Raw genomic sequence first — 15,089 nt, 5'->3', positions numbered from 1 at the left:
GCTGCTCATCACAGAAGGCCTGCCCTTCTGTCCTCCAGACTTGAAGTCTTGCTATTGCATCATGAAGGACCACTCAGCTGACAGTCTTAAATGGGAGAGAAAAAGCCTTTTGCAATTCTAAACAGACCCTAAAATGTTAGCCTTATAGGTAAAGCTTTTTAAAGAATTGTTTCAGAGGAAATGCCTTGGATTTCGTATCTATACAGAGAAAAATGGTATGATCTAGTGTGCGTGCATGCTAAGTTGCTTCAGTGTTAGTATCTGACTCTTTGTGACCCCATGGACTGTAGCCCGCCAGGCTCCTTTGTCCATGGGATTCTCCAGGCAAGAATACTGGAGTGGGTTGCCTGCCCTCCTTCAGGGGATCTTCCTGACCCAAGGATTGAACCCGCATCTCTTATGTCTTCTGCATTGGGAAGCAGGTTATTTACCACTAGTACCACCTGGGAAGCCCATGATCTAGTGTAGATCTGCTAAAACTCCTCTTCGGGCTTGAATTTGGGTAACCAGAGTTAGCTAACTCTAGGGAAGGGGCAAATAACCTCAGTTGTCTGTCTGTTATAGGTGGTGGTCATAACACACCTATAAGTCAAGTCAGGACATGAGTTTGAGTGAGTTCTGGGAGTTGGTGATGGACAGGAAAGCCTGGTGCATTGCATTCCACGGGGTTGCAAAGAGTTGGACGTGACTGAGCGACTGAACTGAACTGGTCAAGTCAAGCTACCTTGATTTATATGGTCACTTGATCCTTATAGCTGTCCTGAGGGCTGGCCAAGTGATTGTATCCCCACTTTACAAATGAAGATCAGAGAAGGGGGTAAAGTGCCTAGGGCACAGCGGCATAGCTTCTAATATGTACAACTGGAATCCAAGATAGCATCACTTGGTTCCAACACCGGGGTCCATTCATGGCAACTATTGCCTTCCTTGGAGCTATCTCCTACAATTCGAACATGAATTGCTGACTGTGTGTCAGGCTAGGTGGTCTGGTACCTTAGCCCAGTGCTTCTGACACTTAACAGGCACAACTTTTCAGATTCAGTAGAATTGAGGTGAGGCCTAAAAGCCTCATTCCCAAGCTCCCATTTGATGCCAGTGATGCTGGTCCATGGACCAACTTGGAGTAGTAGCAAGGCCTTATGAATTGAAAGACTCATCACTGACAGGTGCTTCACACACCAGTGTGGAGGATGTAAATGACCTTCTTCTCATGACTCAACACCTTTCTGAGAGATGCCCTATGAAGTCAGATGCCATGCATAACATAGTTCCCAGTGTCTATGTGGCAGAGGCATAGTGTGATAGAAAGGATGAAAGACTTTGTCCAGCAAAGTAATCACCTCTTACAGTCCAAAAGAAGGAACAGAGCAGGCTTGCTGAATATAGAAAAGTGAGTCCAGATGTATTGACGTGTGGTCTCACCATGCTGAAATTAAATGTGGACTTGATTGTGGGTTAGAAAGGAGAACAGGTGAGACTTCAGGTGTGTTGAAGGGTTTTGGCACCAGAGAGAGAAAATATTTCAAGAATCGGTGGATAAAAGAATATATGCCATAAAGCATTTAACAGAGACAGAAGAGACCCAGTGACAGTGTAAAGTTTAGTTCTGGTCATTTTCACAAATATTTATTGAGCTCCAATCATGTGCCAGACATTGTGTTAAAGATCCCAAGGATACAAAGATATGGATGTAGCTCTTATGAGATACTCTTGGGAGACAGAATAGTAAAACATAATTTTAGTCGAATGTAATAGGAAGGAAGATAAAAATATATACAAGGAATTTATTTAATACTGAGGGTGAAATGATTACGTCCGGGGAATCAGAGAAGGTTTCAGAGAAGACCTGACATCCAATCAAGATGTTGAAGGTTGAATGGGTGTTTGCCATGGGGATTTCAAATGCAGGGAACAGCATTTACTAAGGCGCAGATGCAAGGAACAGCCCACTGTGTTGCTCAGGAGTGCTGGAGCACATAGAAGGGAGGTAACTTACAAGGAAAAAGAAGAAGAGTAGGAAGCAGTGGACCTCCAGATCACCAAGGCTCTTTCTCACAGTGCCCGGGAACTTGGGATTTAACTTGTACATCTATGAATCTCTCTGAGTTTCAACCCCCCAGTAGAGAAAAGAAGCCACCCCACACTGGAAGGCATTGTAGATTTAAACATAACCTACAAACTGCCTTGCAGAAAGATTGCAATACATGCTCTCTTCAAGAAAAAACAACTGGTGCAAGGAAGGCATTGAAGGATTTGAAGACGTGCCTGGTGAGATTCATACTTTAAATCCTTCCAGAAACTGTGTGAAGGATACAGTTGAAGGGGTCAGGATCCAAGGTGAACAAGATGTTCGGGAGAGACGGTGACTGTCTGGTCAAAAACTCTGAAGGTGTAAGTGAGGCGGTTGAGCGAAGAACAAATGTTAGAAATTGGAACTTGGTTGGATGTGGATGGCAGGGGAGAAACAGTTAGGAGAGTAGCATGATTCCTAGGTTTCTGACCTGGGATCCCCAAGCTATGGAGCTCGAGTTGCAGGCTGTGTGTTTGGAGGGTGAAGTGGGGGAGCTGGGAGACAGTCATGTAATTTCACTCTGGACCATGGGCTCTGCTGTTCCTGTGGGAAGGTTGTCAGATGTAGATATCCAGTGGGAAGATGTGAGCCCAAATCTGAAATATCAGGTAAAGTTCATGTTTAGGAAAAACAGATTTAGGAAGTGGTCTTTAATATGCTCTGGATAGGAGTAGCAGGTAAGGGCAAAGCTACGAGGATTAGCTAAGATCTTAAGCATCTTAGGACAAGGGGGATATCGACTGCCATCTTTTACCCCACACAGTTCTTCACATACAGAGGGTCTTCAATAACTATTTGTGTATTGTACTAGTTAGTGAAGAAATGAGGCTAGAAACTATGGGTGGTCACTTGATTCCCTTCAATTTCTTGGCATAATCAAGTCTGGGGTGTCATGGATGGCAAGTGAAATAATACTGACCTGTTTTCCAGCATGGGTCAGTAAGATACAAGCTCTCATGGCTGCTGCAAGCATTGGTCAAACTAAAATCCCCAGAGGAAATGGATCTTATTCCGTCGGTTGTACAGACTTGATGTTTGATTACACTAATAAGGTAATGTTTTAATACCATTTATATTCTCATATTGACTGTGGCTATGGTCCATGAGAAGGTTTTGAAAACTGACCCTGTTCTCACCTGAGAATGACTCATTTTGTCATTGGTATGATTTCATGGGAAGCCCGTGGCTGGTGAAGCCATTCCTCAGATCACTGCTGTCTTCAGATTAACTTATCTATAAACTCTGTTTTCCTCCCCTCTCTAATGTCTGAAACCAGGCTGCTCATACTTTCTTTTCATTCAAAAAGCATATTGTTCTAGTTCTGTTCCTTTTGACTATATTCAGTCACCATGGCAACTTATCAATAAAAAGCCCTCTGGACCTCTTCACGCACAACAGAGGTATTTGGGTCCCCACTAATTAAATATGCAAAACAGCTACTGGAATAGGTTTGAGAAGCAACTTGACTAAAAGGACATTATTTCCTTCCTCTACAGGGAACCTTCTTGCGTTTGTATTATCCATCTCAAGATGATGATCACTCTGACACCCTTTGGATCCCAAACAAAGAATATTTTTTGGGTCTTAGTAAATTTCTTGGAACACACTGGCTTATGGGCAAAATTATGAGCTTATTCTTTGGTAAGATTTCTGTTGATCCTGCTTTGTAAGCTCTAGACTATAAGGAAAGCTTGAAAACACCAAGAGTTTCAGGCAATTAAAGACCAAAGTAGATTGTCTCCAGTCTAAACCTCTCCTAAGATGACAAAGTATTTCTTAAAAGACCAGGTAACTATCAGTGAATCAAGAGTTCTTGTTTTGTCTGTTCTGAATATGAAGGGTGGGTGGAGGGAGTGAAGGTATCAGACTTTCAGACAGGCTCTAATATCTTTCTATGGGTGGTCAGATTTTTCTTTCTTCCATTCTCTGTGGGGATAATAATGTGATGAGAACAGCAACTGGGCTGGTGTGACCTCTCCCTTCTATACTATGTGCTGAAGTGTTTTCTACAGTTGGGCAAAGAGAGAAAGAAAGCAGAAGCCACCATACCTCTCCATATCCTAAACCAAGGAGTGAAAGCTAATTTCTTATTTATCATAAATGAGGAAACTCCACTCTCATTCCCATAACCACCCCCAAGGGGCCAGCCTCTCTCACTAAGACAATCTGATGTGCATTCATCACTTAGTATGTCTACATTTCATTAATATTGGCTTTCGTCCTTCTTTATCTGTCTCACCAGATACTACTCGTGACGTGGTGTTAACTACATCTTCAAATTTCCCCCTCAAAACTACCTACACATTTTGGCATTTGTTTTACACGTCTCCTTGGAGTTTTCTTAATAGCCCACTTTATATGAGAAATGGTGAAAATAATTACACGTGTTTATGATGCTGAATAATTTATAGGTCACTGCTGTAGCAATCCGGAGAAGGCAATGGCACCCCACTCCAGTACTCTTGCCTGGAAAATCCCATGGACGGAGGAGCCTGGTAGGCTATAGTCCATGGGGCCGCTAAGAGTGGACACGACTGAGCAACTTCACTTTCACTTTTCTCTTTCATGCACTGGAGAAGGAAATGGCAATCCACTCCAGTATTCTTGCCTGGAGAATCCCAGGGACGGCGGAGCCTGATGGGCTGCCGTCTATGGGGTCGCACAGAGTCGGACATGACTGAAGCGACTTAGCAGCAGCAGCAGCTGTAGCAATCATTGCATTTCAGATGTCATTGTGTTGATGAGAAATTGGAGCACAAATAATTGATGATAATGATGGCCATAATAAGTGAGAAGTGAGGGAAAAGACCATATCTCCATTTTGAGCCCTTTACTATGTGACTGGAGAGCTGTGCTTCACATGTTGTTGCTGTTCAGTCGCTAAGTCGTGTCTGACTCTTTGCGACCCTGTGGACTGCAGCACGCCAGGCTTCCCTGTCCGCCACTGTTTCCCGGAGTTTGCCCAAGTTCATGTCAGTTGAGTCAGTGATGCTATCTACATATATTCCCACTTAAATATGATTCTCACCAAACTCCCATGAGATGGATACATTTTCCTTCATTTTACCGAAGAAGACTCTGAGACTCAGAGAGTTCTCTTGACCTGCCCAAGGTCAGCAGCTCCTCAGCGGCAGAACTTCATCCAAAGCCACATCTGAGTGTGAAGTCTAAGGTCTCTCCATCTTTCTCTTGACCTTGATCACATTAGAGTGGGAGGAGTTTCCCATTTGAAGATTCTCTATCTCAGTATAATGCTCCTGAGGTTTACTGGTAGTTTGGTTTCAGAACATTCCCTTTGAAGTTTTGCCAAGATCTGGGATTGATGATATGGAGCAGCCTTCCTGAATACACCTCTCAGTAGGAAATGTCTCCTCAAGTTCAGAGCTGACAGTGAGAACTGATAATTCACGATCCTATGGTCTTAAGAAAAAACCAAATGGTTCATGCCCATGCTTGGTGGTATCTAGTAGTAGACTTTTTTTTACATGAATTTACTATTGATGCATAAAAGAATAAATTCCATGGGTCAGAATTTTATACTCAGGAGATGTAAGTTAAAATAACCAGTGACATTCAAGTCAGAAAAAGACACTAATTATAATCTCCCATTGCTGTCTAGGTTCAATGACAACTCCTGCAGCCTGGAATGCACCTCTGAGGACTGGGGAAAAATACCCACTAATTATTTTTTCTCATGGTCTCGGAGCATTCAGGTAAAATGTCAGAGGCTGAACAATTTTAGCCTCCAGGGATCAATGACTGAATGCATTCCCCCTCCAAAAAAAAAAAAAAAAGAGAGACAGCAGATTTTGGAGCATCAGGCTGGCCCTTGTCCTGGAGGACTTGGAGTTCCTTCAGAATTAGCTGTGATCTATTGATCAGTCCTTAGCCCTGTCTTTTCCTGCCTCCAGCCCGTGGAGACCAGCCTCACAACAGAGGAGAGCAGCAGTTGCAGTTTGGGTGGTTGTCTTTCTATATAATGGTATTTACACTCTCAAAATCATTCACTGTATTAGTTCAGGTTCTCCAAGAAATAGACACCATGATTAGATTAGCTGTGAAAAGCATGTGTTGGGAAATGCCCATGAAGGATAGAAGGGAAGGAGCAGAGAAGATGGGGAGAGATTTCAGCCTGTGGTGCAGGCTAGACAGTTGAGAAGGAGATGGGAAACGGGAGGACTGGGTATGAAGGGTATGAGTGTGGTACAGTTCTAAGAAAAACTGGGCCAGGCTGATGGAGGGAGTGCTTGACCAAGATTTGCTCATCTGCATCTCATAGGAAAGGACCTATGGTAAACACACGCCATGTCCTGTCACTGGAACCAACCTACAGGAAGCCTTGCTTTTCCTTGGACCCACTGGGGCAGGAGCTGGGTGGGGTCTTTAGTCAACTATGGTCTCTGGATCATGACAGGTAGCATGTTTTCATGGCCACTACCCCATCTACTATTTTTCGACATTTTCTCAACTCCCTTCCTGTCTTCTGCCTCAGGTTTATAAGAATTTTAGAAAAGAAAAAGTGGCTTTTAGCTGGTAAAAAAAAAATCAGGTAGCATCTGCAAGGAGAAATTTTCACTTATTTAACTGTAGTCCAACTAGTTATTTGATTCCTATGAGACCAATGATTGGCATCTGAGACTCCGAGGACCACATTCAGCCTGCTGCCTGCATCTGTATATAAGGTTTTATGGAAACACCAGCCACACTCATTTACTTTCCCCATTGTCTCTTCTAGTCTTGTGCTACAGCAGCAGAACTGAGTCTTTGAGACAAATAACGTAAGGCCCACAGAGCTGGAAGCAATTACTCTCTGGCTTTTTACAGAAAAGGTTTTGCTGATCCCTGTACTAGATGATTTTCCCTTCCTGAATTGGTCTTGCATCATCAGGAGTAGAAAACATGATACTCACCTACCTCCTTTTTGTTCTTTATGGCCATTTAATATTGAATACATAATAGACAGCAGTTTCCTTTTGATCCAGTGTTTAAGACTTTGCCTTCGAATGCAGGGGATGCAAGTTCAATCCCTGGTTGGGGAGCTAGGACCCCACATGCCTCATGACCCAAACAAAACAAAACAAAAAACAGAGGCCATATTATAATGAATTCAATAAAAACTTTAAAAATGGTTCCCATCAAAAAAAAAGAATACATGATAGGAGAAGAAGATTGTACCAAGCCTTGGTACCCTGGATGCTTTGGACAGGATCATTTCCTGTTGTGGAGGTAGTCCTGTGCATCAGAGAATGGTTTTAGCAGTATCTCTGTACCCACTGGATGGCAGTCATATACCCACCTACTCCTGATAATGAAAATACCTCCAGACATTGTCAAATATCCCCAGAGGACTAAAATCGGCCCCCTTTGAGAACCACAGCCCTCTGCTTTACGTAACACAGGACACTCCTACAGGGGTATAATTACCTCCCAATTCCCAGGTTTTATTTGTGGATCCCTTGTGATTGTGACTGGTAGTTGAATGCTTCTCTCATTTTTGTTTTGAAGGACGATTTATTCTGCTATTGGCATTGATCTGGCATCCCACGGGTTTATAGTTGCTGCTGTAGAACACAGGTACGTCACTTGGTATGTGGCTGAGCTCTACCTTTCTTAAAGATTTATACAAAGTACTGTGAGAGGGAATTCCTTGGTGGCGCAGTGGTTAGGACTCGTTCTCACTGTTGAGGACCTGTGTTCAATCCCTGGTTGGGGAACTAAAATCCTATAAGCCGTGCCACTCAGCAGGAAAAAAAAAAATGCTGATAGAATTGTCAACTATGGTTACCCATGATTGAGAAAAAAAGGAGACTGAATTAGATTGTCATGTATATAAAAAAAGGGCTAACATTTCTAGAGTTTGTGTTCATATAACATCATTGAGTTCATCATTATGTTCATTGAGTGTCGTGTTCACATACCATCTCATTTAATCGTCATAACAATCCTTTAAGATGTTACTATCACTGTTTCAAGGGAGGCAGAATATGAAGCCGAGGAAGGGTAATTTGCCCCAAACTACACGGGCTTCCCTGGTGGCTCAGAGGGTAAAGCGTCTGCCTGCAATGTGGGAGACCTCGGTTTGATCCCTGGATCGGGAAGATCCCATGGAGAAGGAAATGGCAACCCACTCCAGTATTCTTGCCTGGAGAATCCCATGGACAGAGGAGCCTGGTAGGCTACAGTCCACGGGGTTGGAAAGAGTCGGACACGACTGAGCGACTTCACTTCACTTCACTTCTTCACACAGCTAGTAAGTGGTGGTGCTGGGATCTGATTCGGAAAAGAGTGTTCAACTCCAGGGTCTCCCAGAATTGTGCAGACAGAGTGCCTTCTTTACAGGCAACAATGTCTTTTTCTTAGAACTCCCCTGGTGGCCTCTTTGATTTAAAAAAAATGTAGAGTGGAAGAAGGGAAGTCAGAAAGAGTCAAGGATGGGGCGGTGAGGAACTAGAGTGATGTAAGTCGCTGATTCTGTTTGTTTTGTAGAGATGGCTCTGCATCCTCGACATACTATTTCAAGGATCAGTCTGCTGTAGAAATAGGCAACAAGTCTTGGCTCTATCTCAGAACCCTGAAGCGAGGGGAGGAGGAGTTTCCTTTACGAAATGAGCAGGTACGTTGAGGAAGAGAAGAGGTGGTGTGCTGACCAAAAAGTGTAGGCAAAATGATGACATTTGTTCATTTAATTATTTTACATAGGGTAGACTGTGTCCCTAGGTCTTCTTACTTCCCATTCCCAAAAGATATGTCAGAAGATTCTCTGAGTAATCAAATTCCCTTAATGAAATATCTGGATCACAGTAAAAACAAAGACCAACATGAAAATCCTAGGAGATGACTGAATATTCAGAATTCTTTTGTGTTAGAACTAGAGTCTACTTTTCACTGAGGTGATGGAGAATATCATTTAGAGTTCAGGCCTTAGAATGCAACTTTCTTTGTTTGAATCCTGATGCCATCACTCTGCAGTACAGTGGGATTATCTTGGACAAGTCACTTATTCTTTTTGTTTTGTTTTCATGTTTTATCTGTTATGAAATAATGAACATTAACGGTGTCTCATATGAGGCTTTGAGGAAGACCAAGTGAATTAAAGCATGTTATTTTCTACCTCTGTGCTGAGCTTTATGGCTTCCCAGGTGGCTCAATGGTAAAGAATCCACCTGCAATACAGGAGACCCGGGTGTGATCCCTGGGTTGGGAAGATCACCTGGAGAAGGAAATGGCAACCCACTCCAGTATTCTTGCCTGGGAAATCCCATGGACGGAGGAGCCTGGTGGGCTACAGTCCATGAGGTCACAAAAGAGTTGGACACGACTGAGCAACCAAACAACAAGCTAAGCTTTATAGTGGGTGCTTTTTACATGTATTACTGCATTTAATCCCACCTGCATTTCACTGAGGTGGACATTATTATACAATAAGTGGAAGCTCAGAGAGGTTAAGCAAATCGTCTGAGGTCACACAGTGGGTAAGCAACAGAGCCAGGATTTGGACTAAGCCATAACTACCTGCAAAGCTGGTACCTGGGTCATTATGCTAGGTTGTGTTCTATAGGCAACCAAATTTTTTTCCATTTTTTCACCCTCTACACAAAGTTTAAGTGTTACAACTTTTTACTTTGTCATGTCTTTCTTCTAATCGTCCTATTAGGTACGGCAACGAGCAAGGGAGTGTTCTCAAGCTCTCAGTTTGATTCTGGACATTGATCACGGGAGGCCAGTGACGAATGTACTAGATTTAGAGTTTGATGTGGAACAGCTGAAGGTGAGCTTAAAAAAAAATTCATTTTCCCTTGGCCTGGACTTTTTTATTGCTCTTATTATTGTCCATTTTACTGCTGTAATACAAGGTGCAACATGATAAACGGCTGCAAAAAAAAAAAAAAAAGTCCTGGAAAGTATTCCAACAGTGAGAAATGCATTAGATTAAACTACATGTGCAATTGCCACCAGCCACCTTTGCTCTACAAAAAAGTGGTAATTTCGTATGTTCAATGTAATATAAGCAGTGGAAGTATTGTCATTTCTTGGGCAGCTCCTGGCTGTTTTTGAGCTCGATCCTGAAATGTTAGTCAAAAGTTTTGGACAAAATGTTGGGGTAGGCTGGAAGAACATCACGGTGGATAGTGGGCTTGAAGACTCAGAAGTGTGCAGGGGTTGGAGCACTGGGAAGGGGGCGAACTAAGATGATGGTCTGTCCTCTGGACCGTGAGCCGTTTGTGTCACTCAACTGGCCACTCTCCTATCTCCGTGGCTTTGGACGTGTGGTCCCCTTGGTCTGACACCCCGTCCTCCTGACTCAGACCTGCTGAACCATCAACCTAAGTCAGGCATCTCCTCACCCATGAAGCTTGCCTGGGCCCCACTGCCCACACTGGACTGGGCTAGCCGTCTGTCACATGTGCTCCTTGGCACCACCTTACCTCATCTGCATTGTGTATCTGTAACTCCTTCCCCAGTGGACTAGAAACTCATGGGAAATGAACTGTAGTGCCTGGCACAGAGCAGGTGTTCAATCAACACTCAGAATGAACAAACTAACGAATGGGGGGAGGGCGATCAGCAATGGCATTGATGTTGCAAGTGTGGGTGATGAAGAAAGCCATGAAGTTCACTTCTTTGTTTATTTGAGGTTTTTGTTTGCTTTTGTTTTGGTCCTGAAACCAAAGAAGTTTCTGTATATATATATATATAGATAAAACTTATATATATGTTGTATACATATATATATATATAGATTTGTTTTATAAGTATTGTAGGTGTGTATATATATATATAAAACATATATGTTTTTGTATAGAAGTGTTTGTATATATATAGGCATGTATGTATACATAAATATGTGTGTGTGTGTGTGTGTATGGGTGTGTGGGTGCATGTGAGTGTGTATATATTTCTTTTCTAAGAAGCAAGGTACTTAATCATTCCTGTGAAATAATAATCTTGTGATTCACAAAAATCTCTGCCTATCCTCTGAACAGCCTGTGAGATACTTACGCATTTGTATCATGGTTTTTTCACATAGGACTCTATTGATAGGGATAAAATAGCAGTTATTGGACATTCTTTTGGTGGAGCCACAATTATTCAGACTCTTAGTGAAGACCAGAGATTCAGGTAAGAGAATGAGGCTGAGAGAAAGAATGCTAAGTTATTGGAAGAGGGGTAAGTGATAACATATGTGCTATAGAATGTATCCAGTTCTTAGCGAGGAAGAGATCTTTTGGAGTTCACAAGTCTGTCTCATTTGCCTCCGTAAAATCCTTCAGATGAATTTTCCTAAACAGAAACATCTACTTTTGCTATTGAAAATTCTTCCCACCTCTATTTTTCCTCATTATTATTTATCTGCTCAAGGGCTTATCATTTTCATTTGGAAATTTATCTGTATATATACATATCATCTGTGACATAATGATTGCAATAATAATGTTGTCATCTTATACTATTTTCTAGATTCCCCAATAGGCAGGGCATTTAAAAAAATTGTTTTACATTTAATTTATTTACAGCAACTCACATTTGCACTATCTCAGCTCCAGGTTTTCACATATGAAATTTTTACCGAGAACATACCACCCACCTCCAAACTTTGATTCTTTGGATCTCAGCTTTGACATCCTTTTCCTCCAGAAGTTTACTCCAATTCTATGTTAGATGGGCAGGGCATTTTTAAATTATTTTGTTTCCATCTTTAAGATTGAGCATGGGCTAAAATTACATAGCTACTGGGGTGGAAGTCAGGACCCCAGTCTTCTAATTTGAAGGAACATTTTCTTTCTTGAACCGCTTCCTCCCAAACTAATGAGATCACGGAGACTCGACCATGTAGAAAGTAGGTAGGATCATTCATGAAACTTCAGCTCACATTTCTTCTTATGCTATTTCAACATAAGAAGATTCTCTTCTTTCATCCATTTAGCACATAGAGTCTCCAAAAGGCCAAGAAACATTGGATAACTTTAAAAAAAGAAAATGAATTACATTTTCAAATGATATACTTCATATGCTTTTCTTCAACTCTCCCAGGTGAAGTATCTTTACATATAAAGGAATGGGTCTAACTGTTATTCAGAAACGTATAATGATAATGAGCACATGATGGGGTCCAGAAGGACTAGAAAGACAGGGGAAGTAGTGCAAAGCCTGTACCTTTTCAGATAGCCCACAATTCTATAGAATTACTTATTTTAAAATTTATCTTGAAGGATGACAAAAAATTTTAAATGTTTCCAAGGGTTGTAATTCTCAAATGCCTCCTAAAGAAAATGGTGGTGTAATTGCAAGTTTGCTGCCTTGCAAAGCTAATGATATCCCCTCCCCACATTGAAGGGTAATACCTCTTCCGCCCAGTGAGATCACCCATAACGAACTGGTGAGGTATTTGTCTCTGAATCCCTGTGATGGTAGAAATCCCTATATGCGGGCGGCATGTAACCAGCCTTCTTCCATCAGGTGTGGCATCGCTCTGGATGCATGGATGCTTCCCGTGGGTGATGAAGTATATTCCAGAATTCCTCAACCCCTCTTTTTTATCAACTCGGAACGATTCCAATATCCTTCTAATATCATAAGAATGAAAAAATGCTTCTTACCTGATAGAGAACGAAAAATGATTACAATCAGGTAAGTATCAGCAAGTGACATTACATCATCTGAAACAGAAACCTGAAACTTGGATAAACAATCGATGAATATCATTGAGTAGCTAACCTAGAATTGTTCAGTTTGTTGTTTAGACTTGGAATAAGGGAGATTATTAGGTAATCTCAGTTTCCAAGTGCATTTAGATTTACTCTTTTTAAAATGCACTCTTTTTGAGTAGTGTTTGTATATATAGTACATATGCTGATAATTAAAATTTGCGTCAGGATGCATGCTACTTCTATCTGAATACAAGAGCAAGCCTACACATTTTTAGGACTGGGGTAGGGGGAAGTATTCCATCATTAGGCTAGGCTTAGAACATTTTTTTTCCCTAAAGTAAGATGATTTGCGGAGATCTACAGTGTGTTTACTCGTTTGGTAAGTATATGAATTTATTAATTCCCAAAGCTATAGTGGGATCCTTTTGAGGGTTGACAATATACTTACATCGTGGATAAAAAAGAATTCCCATAGGGTTTTGAACTTGTAATGAGATGTTGCAAAAACTGAGCTCCTTCTGCTTCTGTCTGAAACCTGATTTACTTAGAAGGGTGGAGAAGAGGCACCAGGAAGTAAACACACACTGTAAAGGCAATGAACACTCTGGAGACAGAGGATGGAGGGCTCTTTTCTAAGGGAAAGTGAAAGTGTTAGTCGCTCAATCATGTCTGACTCTTTGCGACCCCAAAGACTGTAGATCGCCAGGCTCCTATGCCCATGGAATTCTCCAGGCTAGAATGCTGGAGTGGGTAGCTGTTCCCTTCTCCAGAGGATCTTCCCGACTCAGGAAATCAAACTTGAGTCTCCTCTTTGCAGGCAGATTCTTTACAGTCTCTTAGGCACCAAGTAAGGTGCTCATAAAAGGATGCTTAGAAGAAATGGTACAATTGGGTCTTAAAGAATCAAAAGACTTTAGATAGATGGTGAGAAAGGACCTAGATATTTAAGGTAAGGATGTCAGTTTAGCTTATTGGTTTATGCAAGTCTATTTAATTCTAAAACAGAAATAGTAGAGAACACTCAACCTTTCTTACTAGGCTATCACTCTCGGTTTTTTCCCTTCTCTGCTTCCCTGTCCTGACTTCCATTTACTCTGACTTCTGCAGTCTGTCTTCCTGACCTCGGCAGTGAGCTGAAGCTGGCCCCACTAAGGATACAGATGGCCCTGTTGCTATTGGCAGCCTCAGCCTTTCTCTCTGCATCCCTCCCACCTGTGGATTACCCCCATTTCTCCTCCCTTGGGTACCACAACTCCGTTCTCGCGTGCTTCTCACATCCTGTAGACGGCTCCCTTCTTTTCTCCTCTATGCCCTCTTTCTCTCAGGCCATCTCTCCACTGTGGGTGGCATTCAGGGTTCTGCTTTCAACTGTCCCGTGGCCCTGTTTACCTTCTCTCTACTTTTGACTCGAAGTTTGGATTGGGATGTGGGAAACAGTGAGCAGAGTTCTGGGCTCTATTTTGCATAGAGATAACTACAATAATAAGGGTTTGCTTAAAAGTAGCAAAGTAAAGAGGAAGAATGACATTGGGTGGGGCTGGAAAAGTGTTTTTTGTTCTGTTTTTTATATTTTCTTGGCTTCACCACATAACACGTGGGATCTTAGTTTCCAGATCAATCTCACACCCCTTGCATTGGAAGCAGGGCGTCTTAACTACTTGACCACTAGGGGAATCCCTGGAACGGGTGTGTTTTAACCTTTAGATATATGTGTCTGGCCACAAATTGGAAAAGTATAGAATTTGTATTCAACGTATTATCAGTGAAATCTATGAAGAAGCTGAGACTGCAAAGTGAGAAAAGAATTGGTCTGAAAATAGAATCTTGGGGATTTAGGGGACGAGCCAGTGAAGAACAGAGTAGTTCAGGAAAGGAGGAAAGATGTGATGTCAAGGAAATAAAGAGGGGAAAAAATGTAAGAAAATCAAATGTCAAATGCCCAGAAAAGCTGTGCACCAAAAATGGCTGTTCTATTTGATGTTTGAACGTGAAAGTCGCTCAGTTGTGTCTGACTCTTTGCGACCCCATGGACTATCCAGTCCATGGAATTCTCCAGGCTGGAATACTGGAGAGGGTATCCTTTCCTTCTCTGGGGGATCTTCCCAACTCAGGAACTGAAGCCAGGTCTTCCACATTGCAGACAGATTCTTTACCAGCTGAGCCACAAGTTCATCAATTAGCAATGTTTATGAGGTGCTTTGCACTTTAAATAATACAAGGCAAATTTTTGCTTGTCTTTTAATCTACTTAATCCAAGGCTGAAATACAAAGTGTTTTGCTCAACAGCAAACAGAGATACAGTTAAGTGTGGTGGTAAGGGGGCAGGATTCTGGCTCTGCGTTTAAAGACCCTCAACATAAAAAACATTC

At 42.0% G+C, this 15,089-nt stretch overlaps 1 protein-coding gene across 6 annotated transcripts in view; it reads left to right on the top strand.

The window, feature by feature from the left end:
* Window positions 1–15,089, top strand: part of PLA2G7 (phospholipase A2 group VII) — a 34,818-nt gene that overhangs the window by 18,133 nt on the left and 1,596 nt on the right. For all 6 annotated transcript variants that reach the window (XM_081519679.1, XM_081519678.1, XM_081519680.1 and 3 more), the window contains 8 exons: window positions 3,002–3,123; window positions 3,568–3,712; window positions 5,691–5,784; window positions 7,577–7,645; window positions 8,558–8,684; window positions 9,726–9,839; window positions 11,100–11,191; window positions 12,530–12,700. In XM_081519679.1, coding sequence (XP_081375805.1) covers window positions 3,002–3,123; window positions 3,568–3,712; window positions 5,691–5,784; window positions 7,577–7,645; window positions 8,558–8,684; window positions 9,726–9,839; window positions 11,100–11,191; window positions 12,530–12,700 — 934 coding nt within the window. The remainder of the gene's footprint in view (window positions 1–3,001; window positions 3,124–3,567; window positions 3,713–5,690; window positions 5,785–7,576; window positions 7,646–8,557; window positions 8,685–9,725; window positions 9,840–11,099; window positions 11,192–12,529; window positions 12,701–15,089) is intronic.

Source organism: Giraffa tippelskirchi, chromosome 8, assembly GCF_054371585.1.
Source record: "Giraffa tippelskirchi isolate mGirTip1 chromosome 8, T2T-mGirTip1v1.2.pri, whole genome shotgun sequence".
NCBI lineage: Eukaryota > Metazoa > Chordata > Mammalia > Artiodactyla > Giraffidae > Giraffa > Giraffa tippelskirchi.
This window is presented reverse-complemented; position numbering and strand designations above follow the sequence as displayed.